This window comes from Mus musculus, chromosome 15 (assembly GCF_000001635.26).
Source record: "Mus musculus strain C57BL/6J chromosome 15, GRCm38.p6 C57BL/6J".
In the NCBI taxonomy this organism is placed as follows: Eukaryota; Metazoa; Chordata; class Mammalia; order Rodentia; family Muridae; genus Mus; species Mus musculus.
The window spans coordinates 77726531-77736635 of record NC_000081.6 but is presented as its reverse complement, the minus strand read 5'-3'; the positions used below and the strand labels follow the sequence as shown (position 1 = coordinate 77736635).

The window sequence follows — 10105 nt, the reverse complement described above, 5'->3', positions numbered from 1 at the left end:
CCACAAGAACAAAACACCGAAGAGAAAGGTGGGAGGGGAGGAGGGCCCATCCACACAGACATGGAACCTCCTGAGGGAGCTTTGCCATGGTGTCCTAGAGCTTCCATGGGAGGGGACAGTACCACATCTGGTGCAACTGTAAAGGCCCCAGGCTGGCTGCCAGTGGATACAGGCCATCTGAGAGTCTCAAGGACCCCTGTTGATGTTTCCAGGTTCTCATGCCCCAGGACAAAGAACCGAGTCAGACACATGGTGAGGAACAACAGAAACGGTTTATTTAGGGGACCATGACATGCCTGAGGATGGGTGTCGGCTGGGGAGCTGGGGAGAAGCACAGGCTCTAAAGCACAGGGATGGGGCTCATGATGTGTTTAAAGAGCACACACCTTTCTCTCTGGTTTGCCTTTTGTGGGGTCTTGTTTGCAGTAGCTCAGCTGGGGAGGGCTTTCTAGTCCTTCTCTTAACTGGCTTCTTCCGTGTTTAGTCCAGAGTTCAATCTTTCCAGTCCCTCTCACAGCAGCACATCCTTTGGTCTCTCGTCTCAGGCACCAGGGGGTCTCACCTGATTGTGCTGTGTTCAGCAGCAGGCCTACACACTGGGTCTCTCGGACCTGACTGCAGTCTTGCTCTCCTCTGTCCAGGTCCTCCCCCCTGACCTCTGCCTGTCTTGGGGATGGGGTGACTGACTGGGGCCTGATCAGATCGTCTTGTAGAATTCCATGAGCCCCTCTAGCTTCTCCTCCAGCTCTCGAGCCAGCTTCCTCAGTGCTTCAGCCGACTCTGACGCAGACCCTTCGTACAGATGCTTTGACTCTTTGACAAGGCTGTCCACGTCACTCCAGAGGGCGGCACCTGCGGTGGCGGCACGTTGGATCCGGGCTTCATTGCTCATTGCCAGAGGGGTTCCTTCCAGCCTGGCCCGCACCTGCATAGCCCGTTGGGCAGAGATGCTTCCTGTGGTGGCCAGGATCCTGGCATCTTCTTCTAAACGAGGGTTAGCTCTAACCAGCCTGAGGGCATTCATGTGCTGCTCAAGGGCTTCCAGGTCTCTGGTGATGTCTCTGGTAGCCTGAGGGATCTTGTTGACAATCCTAGCTACACTTGTGCCAGCCTCCCCCAGCACATGAGTGCCAGTCAGAGCAGCTTCAACTTCATCCAAAACCCTGCTTGTTTCCTCCACGATTGAGGTAGCAACATCAGTCACAGTAGCTGCTACCCCCAGCCCCAAGCCAGTTGCTGAGAGCACCAGACTTCCCTCTGCTGTCACAGGTGCCAGAAAGAGACCAAGGAGGCTCAGGATGTCAGAGGCAGCACTGAAGGAGTCAGCCACCACGTTGGAGATGGTGCAGCCCCTGTGTAGTTTCTCAGCGTGGTCAGCCAGGGCATGGAGCTGACTGATATGCTCCACCAGCTCTGCTTTCAAGCGAGGAAAGACTTTCAAAAACTTCTCCCTGCCTTTCAGACCTTTTTGAAGTCTGCCTCTGTCTGCTATGGCCAAGAGCGCTGTCAGTTCCCTCAGAGCTTTGTGGAGGGCCACTGCTCTCTCCCTGTAAGAGCAGAGGTCAACAGTGTGTGAGAGATGGCTTGTGTCTATGTAAAACAGGCTGTGTAAAAGCAATCCACCCCACAATGGTCTCTACTATCACAGCCCAGTTAGGATTCTAGAGTTGTGGGAAGTTCCCCTTTGGCGAGCGATGTTAGGTATTTTAAATAGGTTTTATGGTCTTTAATGGTGTGTCAGTCATCTTAAGACTGGGGAGACAGTCAGCTGTGGAAGTGCTCACCCATATGCATGCAAACCCGAGTGCCATCCCTCAAACCCAAGTCAAAACAGCTGGGCCCGGGTGGCATGGTTTTATAATCTCAGTGCTGGGATAGGTAGAGACAGGTGGATCCTTGGGACCCACTGACTAATGTGTTAGAATATTTTCCAAGGGCTATTGAGGAGTGCCTTTAATGCCATTAACAGGGACTGTGTGGAGTGGGTGTGCCTTCCCCAGTCATGCAGGGGTTAAGGGCCATGCTGGGCATCCCATAGCAGTGACCTGGACAACTTGGCCTTGGATACAAACGCCTGCCAGGCTCCATCTTCAGCCACCAGGCTATACAGGTATCCACTGCTTGCCATGTTCTGAGATACCCAGTGGCTCCCTGGATGGTGTGTCTGCTCTCTACAAGGAAAGAAGGATGCAGTTAGTGCCCAGGGAGCGTCAGGTTCTTAGTGTCATGTCGTGAGTGTTTATCCCATGAAGCGCTGGTGATGTGTTGGTCACCAGCTGAACTGTGTCCTTTGCTTCCTGTGTTCTGGCCGCCAGGCCTGTTATCTATATTTACAGATAAAGTCTCCTTGGAAGTGAAATAATTATGATAAACATATAAACATGGGTCCCTAATCCACAGTCCTGGTGGAGTGACTCACACTCTCTCCCCTTCCTTCTCCCTCTCGTCCCTCTTTCTTCATACAAAACCCCCAGCAGAGGTATTGGGAGGGCACAATGAGCCTGCTCCCTCTGCACACCAGGACTGTCGCCCTCACCATAACTGACTTAGTCAGGGTTTCTATTCCTGTGCACACATCATGACCAGGAGGCGAGTTGGGGAGCTAAGAGGCACTGATTACTGACTTGCTTCCCCTGGCTTGCTCAGCCTCCTTTCTTATAGAACCCAGGACCACCACGCCACAGTGGGCTGGGCCCTCTTCCATTAAACACTGATTGAGAAAATGCCTTAGAGCTGGATCTCATGGAGGCATTTCCTCAAGGGAGAGGCTCCTCTCTCTGTGATAACTGCAGCTTGTTGGCACACAAAACCAGCCGGTGCAGTAACCAACCTAACTCACCTTCCGTACGGACATCAGCATCCAGAGCTGAGGGAAAAGGCAGACCGTGTCCGAGCCCTCACCCTGTGGTGTTGTGGGATCGGAGCCAAGACGACTCATGCACTGGGAGATACCACCTCGCTTTGCAGGGAAATGAACTGTTTTCAGCTTAGAGCCAACAGAGAGTAAAGACTGAGCACAGAGAAGAGGGAAAAAACTCAGCACTGGTTTACATCTACCGCAGACATCCGGCTTCTCAGACACTGTGATCAGAACTGTGATCAGAACTGTGATCAGACACTGTGGTGCTGGGGTTTGCATCCACCACAGACATCCGGCACATCAGACACTGTGGTGCCCACACCCTCATGTGTGACTTGCAGCCTATCTAGTTCTGACCTGTGGGTTTTTTTTTTTTTTTTTTTTTTTTTTTTGCTCAAGAAGAACATTCAGAGAGGAAATTGAATTGATATCAGAGTATGTTGAGTACAGTAAGGCTGGATATTGTTTTTGTATTATAGTCACAGTGCAAGGCTCTATGTAGATTACAGAGCCCCAAATCGCTCTCTTTGGACCAGATTCCAAGAGAAGTCTTTCTTCCTCAATGGGAGCTTTACGGTCTTTAGATTCTCACAAATAACGCAGGGCAGTCATTGATCTGCGCTGACTTTGGGAGCTGTGACTAAGCCACGTGGCCTGCTGTCTTCCACGTCCTCAGGGTCTTCTGGTCACACCAAAGAGGACAAGGTAAAGGGGAAGTTGCCCCTCTTATGCCCCAGATTGGGCTATGAGGTGGATCCCTACAGACCCAGGATCAGGGCACTGGCTTTGGTCCTTGGTGGCCTCGTCCTTGTCTGCTGTGGCAGCCGCCAGGTCTATTCTGAGAGCAGCGCACAGGTAAGGAGCAGAGCTGTGGCTGCCTCGAGAGGCCGTGAAAGCTTCTGAATCCTTGGTCCAGGCACAGAGTCTTTGAGAGGTTTTCCTTAACGCTTGCCAGGTGCTCAGACTGTATGGAAGAAGAGTCACAGTGTGGGGTAAAGTGGGGACCCCTGTAGCAAAGGCAGGCAGGTGGCCATGGATCTGGTTGTTCCAAGGCTCCCTCCAGGGTGGCTGCCAAGACTCTAAAGGACTTAATTCACAGGGCTCAGTCTTTCCCTGAGCCCTGCAGCTACTCCCTAATGAGATCAATCACCCAGCTCCATTCTGTCTCCCTCATCCCAGCCAGGGCGGTGCCCCCTGTGCCCTGTGGTGTCCAAGGTGATAGTGAGAAACTGAGGATGCAGCTGTGAAAAAGAATCAAGTCAACACATGAAAGGCAGAGATGGGAAGAAGGTTCTGGGGGCTCCCTGGGGATGGGAACTGTGTGTGAGGAATGACAGCTAAGTATCAACTGAGCTCCTAGGCTGCACTCCTAGGCTGCACTCCTAGGCTGCATGCAGATGAGGTCTCTGAGAAGAGGGGGCAAGCATGAAGCCTGCTTGCTTGCTCTGTTTCGCTCTGTGAGGACATCTTGTTGTGCACAAAGAAGATCTTATCCAAAGGTAAAGTTAGCGCCTGAGCCATGCTCTGAGGCCTCCCAGTCTCCTGTGATGAGTTCTGTGAATATTTCCCTTTGCAAACTGCATCCCTGCAGGTCATGTGTTATAGCCCCAAGATCCTATGGAACCACCCTGCAACGGAGACCAAGAGTGAAGTCCCTCCCTTACTTTTCTGAAAACAGTACACCATGGTGGGGTCCTCTCTTGGCTTTCTTTCTCTTTAGACAGAAGGATAGAGAAATTCCGTGGACATGGCTAGCCCACATTTTGTGCAGCACACATCTAGACTCCCCCAGGCCTTCTTCTCATAGCCCTGATCTTTCACCAATCTGCCTCTTGCCTTGGTCTCCATGGTGAGCCTTCCCCAGCACTGAGAACATCCACCTCAGGTTCACCTTCTCAAAGGAGCCCCTCTGGAACTTTGGGCTGGCGGACACCAACAGCACAGAAACACTTTGCTTCCATGCCTTTGAAGAGAGCTATGATGCGCCCTGCCGAGACACTCAAAGGTTGGCTTCTCTATTAAGCCATTGCAGCCAGGCCGTTTCCAGGAAGATGGCATCTTGTTAACTTAGCGGCCTCATCTCAAGAGGATAATGGCTCTGATGATACCAGATGTGCAGAAGCCAGGACCACCATCCTGCCTCACTGTTCTCCACCTGGAATTTGCTTTTCTCAGACATGAGGTCACTGGTCCAGTGACTGAGGGACCCAGTCTTGACCAACAAGCACAAGAAGAAGGTTGCTGAGGCCTTTTGGGGGATGAGGCACAGTTGTGAGGAGAGCTGGCTGCACTCCCCCTCACCTCAAATCCTTACCCCCTCCCCCACTTCATCTCCCTTCCTTTTTTGCCTCACATGTCACAACCTTCAACTATCAGGTAGCCAAGCTGGTATCTCAGGCAACACTACATTTTTGTAAAGTGTCTGTGCCATAGGTCTTAGAGTTCGCTGTGAGTCTGTGCAGAGGAGAGGACTCATGGCAGGGCTCTTGCCAAGCGTACACTTGGCCATGCGTTCGATACTCAGTACCACAAAAACACAGGAGCATGTATAATTTTGTCTTTCTCTACCTTCATTGAGTCCTGCTTCTAGCTAGCTAGACAGTGGGCCTTCTTGGAGGAAGGACTCTGTGGACATGGCCCTGGAGGTGTGCAGATGATGCTGTCCTTCTCTGCTCATGGCCACCTGAAGTTCCAGGCTGGGGGCCTCCCTTCTCCATCCATGCACATGATCTCCAAACACTGCAGCACAGGGGTCCCAGCCCAGCCTCTACTGGTGGCTCCCTCACATCTCCTTCACTAGGCCAGACAGAGGTCAGGGCCCCAAGCTCCTCCCCCAGAATCTGTAATTCTCTCCCAGGTTCAGGCTCCGGACTTTGCACCCAGCACAGTGAGTCCCCCACTATTGGGGTTTGGTCTGTTGCTATGCATTGTAATGTTGAATACTGGGCCTGGTTGTGACAGGGAATGTAGAATCATCAAGTGCTATGTGACCTTGCTCCTTGATTTAAAACTATTGGTGGAATAAAGATGTCACCAGCCTATCGCTGGGCAGAAGAGAGATATGTAGGGTTTCAGTTCCCAGGCTTGGGGTCAGGAGAATCACAAGGAAGGATAGAGAAGGTGGAGAGAGGAGAAGATGCCATGGGGTAGGTGAGTCATGAAAACATTGCAATGAGGTCTGGCCAATTGGAGTGAAGAGTGGTCCGGATGGAACATGGCAGCTTGCTACTCAGGGTTATTGATAAAGAAGTAGACACAATGGCATAGAGGGTAGGTATGTGCCCTACTCTCACACTTTAAAGGATTATTATAAATATAAATGTTTTGTGTCTTTTATCTGGGGCCGGAATGATCAAAGGTGGGGTTTAATCTTAATCCCCTGATTGAGATTAATTAACCCTACAATATCCACAGCCTGCTGCAGCCCCTCTCACTTTATCCCATAACCAATGTCTTAGGCTTTGTCTGGGCTTTTCCCTCCCTACAAAAGGCCTCCCTCCTCCATCCATGTGAAATCTCACACACTGACTCTTTCTGGCTGGCTTCTACATTCCCTCCCAGGACTAAATATCGTGACTTCCTGAGACACTTTTCTCTGGGCCATCAGTGTCTTCCATGATCCCAAGAGTGACCTAGTGCCTGTGCCAGAACCAACTAAGTTGGTCTTGTCTTCTTGGGCCTTAGGTGCTCCTGATGTGGGCTCTGGGAGACATTTATTGGACATAGAATCACCAATCTCTGAGGACACAGTCTTGTTAAGGAAAAAAAAGTGATTGCTTTTTAATTTTCTTCTTTCTCACACTCTCCATCTTCTTCTCCCAAAGTTTCTAGAACATTCTTTGCTTCCTCAGGCACAGAAGACTAACACCCCCATCCACACATGCCATTGACCTCATGATTGATAAACAGGTCCTGGGCTGTTTTTATGATCGTTCACATTTCCCTCCCTGACCCCATGCTGATACCCTTCCCCTCTGAATTCACAGGGACCCCTTTCCCTCTTCTCTATCCCACACAGACTGGACAGAAGGCCAGCAGAGGCTCAAAGGAGGCAGGCCTTGGCCCACCGCTCAGCCTCTTTAACAGACTCCTCAGCCCCTAGTCTTCAATTGCCCTGGGCACGGTAAAGACACGCTCAGAGACAGTTCATGACATAATCTTTGGGCTTCTTTTATTTGCCAGTCAACATTTATTCCAACATTGTCTTGGCAGCAATAATCCTGGCCCAATGTAAGGATGCTCATAAAAACTGGTGGATTCTGAGCCTCTTTTTCTCCTCCACATCCTTCAATTTCTATATTTCCCCAAGTAGGGGACTCCCATAAATCTGTTTTCTGTCTGGGGCCTGCTGTCCAGATCATAGGCATCCTGAACCTGAGCTGAGCCCCAGAGCACTTGGTGATCCCATCGGAAGGATTGCCCATCCTGTCTTGTGTTAAGTGCAGAGGGAGAGAAACAGCCAAACACCAACTTTGCAGACAAACTGCAAGGCCAGTTCGTCTGAACTCAGGGCTGTGGAAGACACCTACCTTTCTTGAGTTGATCCCTAGAATGAGGCAGCTATCTCTCTTTCCCGAGGTAACATTGTGAGGATGAGGAGGCAGAGGAGCGAAGAGGCTCAACTTACCTAACAGGACCCAGATGGCCTTGGCTTCGCAGATGCAGTTGGCAGCTGCACCTCTGAGTCACAAGGAAAGCAGCCTCTGGCCTTATGCTCCCAACTGGGAAATGGAAACTGAAAGTCTCACCTCCCGGGCAGCCATGGACCAATCAACACACTGGAATGGGCATGTGTAGGGTGCCACCCAGAATAATACTCACTTTGCCAACTCAAAAGAGTGACCTCAGGTCAACATTCCAAATCCTGCTTGGGCCAAACCATCTTGGGTGGGGCTTCCAGTGGTGGGGAGACCCACCAGCACTAACTATGCAGTTCTCCCCTGATCACGTCCAGCATTGCCTGCTCTGCCGAGCCCCACAGTCCCCTAGCACACCTCCATCCCACCCTTCTGCACCTCAGGAGAACCTCTCTGTCTCCGTTGGTTGATGAGGCCAGAGCTGATGCTGAGGGCGGCAGACAGTGTAGACACTTGCCTATGTGCATCCTTCTGTCTCAGGTTCCTGCTCTGTGTTGAGACCCATGATGCATTAACTAACCTGAGAACCCCTGGCATCTTCCACTGGAGACTCCCCTGCTCCCTGGCTGGCTCTAGGACTCCTGGAGTTGAGCAGACAGAGGCGCTTGCTGACAAAAGTCTCAAATCTACAAACTCAGGCAACCTAGTGGCCATGGAATAGCTCAGCTTTGCTCTAGGAAGTAGGGGATTTCTGGACCTAAGTGGCCAAGTCCTCTTACATCAGGACAGGTTCCACTCCACGCATTAGTCTTGGGCTTTGGTGGCCATCCCTACTCAGCTTTTGAGAGAACAGCAGGTGACATGGGATCTTTCACACTACTGCTACCAACACACTTTAACATTTGGGAGAGGGGGCTGGTGAGATGGCTCAGTGGGTAAGAGCACCCGACTGCTCTTCCGAAGGTCTGAAGTTCAAATCCCAGCAACCACATGGTGGCTCACAACCATCTGTAACAAGATCTGACGCCCTCTTCTGGAGTGTCTGAAGACAGCTACAGTGTACTTACATATAATAAATAAATAAATCTTTAAAAAAAAAAACATTTGGGAGAGGCAATGGCTTAGACCTCAGGATTCCTGGACTTGCCAAGACTCAAAGTATGACTCAGCATTGGACCTTAGACTTGTGACCGTACTTAGTTTGATGGTGGGTAGGTAGTTCCGTTCCCAGCACCCATATCAAGTGGGTTGTAACCTCCTGTAACTTCAGCTCCAGGGGATTTGACGCCCTGCTATGATCTCTGAGGGTACTGTAAGCAACTGGAGCACACACTCTCTCTCTCTTACACACACACACACACACACACACACACACACACACACACCACTGATATTTAAAGAAACAGTAGTATTTATGAAATTTAGCATTAATGTTATTCCTGTTTTTCTGCCTCTCCAAAATCCCTTGCTCTGTCTCTTTTCTTCATGAACATGGGTTTAGTTAGACAGTGAGCAAATCCACAACAAGATGCAGAACCATTAAAATGTCCACAACATCTGAGAGGCATCCTTACAGGGGACTCAGAGAAAAGCATAGCATGAACTGGTACATTAGTGCAGTACTGAATAGACACAGGGTAGGGCATCAGGACCCTGCTGCGTCTTTACCTTAAGGAGAGAAATAAGGGTCTCAGCCTCCAGGTACACAAGTGGAGCCCATCCTAATTGGACACCCTGAAGGTCTGCTAAAGGACAGCTTGGTTGACCAGTGATATGGCAAGAAATGCCACCCCGGGTGGCTGCCACTTCGGAGGTGGGGATTCTGAAGCCTATGCAACCTTGTAATGGCTTAGGAATCAGAGGGTGAGCACCATCGCCACCTAGTGGAATTTGGGTGAGGAGGTCAGAGGCATTTTGCTACTCTGGTTTTTGTATCTGTCCAGTCCACATCATGGAGTCAAGGTATTTGGACCTAATTCACCTGATGGCAGAGCCCTGGTAGAGTGTCCTGGTGTTGGATCTGGGTCCTCACATCTGGGACCAGAGTAGATGTTGTTCTTTTCCATCCTCTAAACGTACCAGTTCCCTTCAATGGATGTTCTTCTTGTTCAAACCATCCACCATCCTCTCACTTTCCACCCAAAGATCTTCAATGCACAGTTATCATGAAGGGAGTCCAGTGGTCCAGGCACAAAGGGAAACTTCAGCACTTGATATCTGATGCACCCGGTGCCCAGGGGACATCTCAGAAAGAATGTAGTGTAAGAAACAGGTGATAATTGGCCAAGAAGTGAAACATGTTATTCAGATGAGAGGAGGCTAAAAGGTGACCATGGCTCTGGACTTCTTCAGGACACTGAGAGTCTATTGCAGGCCACCCAGGAACATGGGCCGATGGACAGGGACACAGTGAGGAGCCTTCAGCAGAGTGTCAGACACTCAAGAACTCACTGAGCACTGCCGGCTCCTTGGGAGGACAGAGGGATAGGGATCAGTTTGCAGACCGGAAGCTCTTGCTCCTGGGTAGTGAGGGCTTCCACTCAGATGCCCTGTGGGTGAATGGAGAATTGATCCTCGGTGTGGACTCACACAGAGCTTCCTCATAACTGGCCTCAGAGTCTCCATAACTGGAAACTCTGAGGACAGTCTCTGAAGGTCTCAGCAGAAG

General features: G+C 50.7%; 1 protein-coding gene across 3 annotated transcripts; it reads right to left on the bottom strand.

Moving 5' to 3' along the window:
• Nucleotides 1-253: 253 nt before the first annotated feature.
• On the bottom strand, nt 254-7589 carry Apol9b (apolipoprotein L 9b). 3 transcript variants are annotated; one of them, XM_030248781.1, is made up of 4 exons: nt 7488-7589; nt 2840-3824; nt 2046-2171; nt 254-1547 (listed from the first exon to the last, which is right to left on the bottom strand). In XM_030248781.1, exons 3-4 carry the CDS (start codon nt 2126-2128, stop codon nt 698-700), a joined length of 933 nt encoding a protein of 310 aa, XP_030104641.1. In that variant the 5' UTR covers nt 2129-2171; nt 2840-3824; nt 7488-7589; the 3' UTR covers nt 254-697. The 3 variants fall into 3 exon arrangements, with proteins under 3 accessions (XP_030104641.1, NP_776104.1, NP_001162131.1); NM_173743.4 differs by lacking the exon at nt 2840-3824 and having other exon boundaries at nt 7488-7564; NM_001168660.1 differs by lacking the exon at nt 2840-3824 and having other exon boundaries at nt 7390-7515.
• Between the last annotated feature and the right edge of the window lie 2516 nt (nt 7590-10105).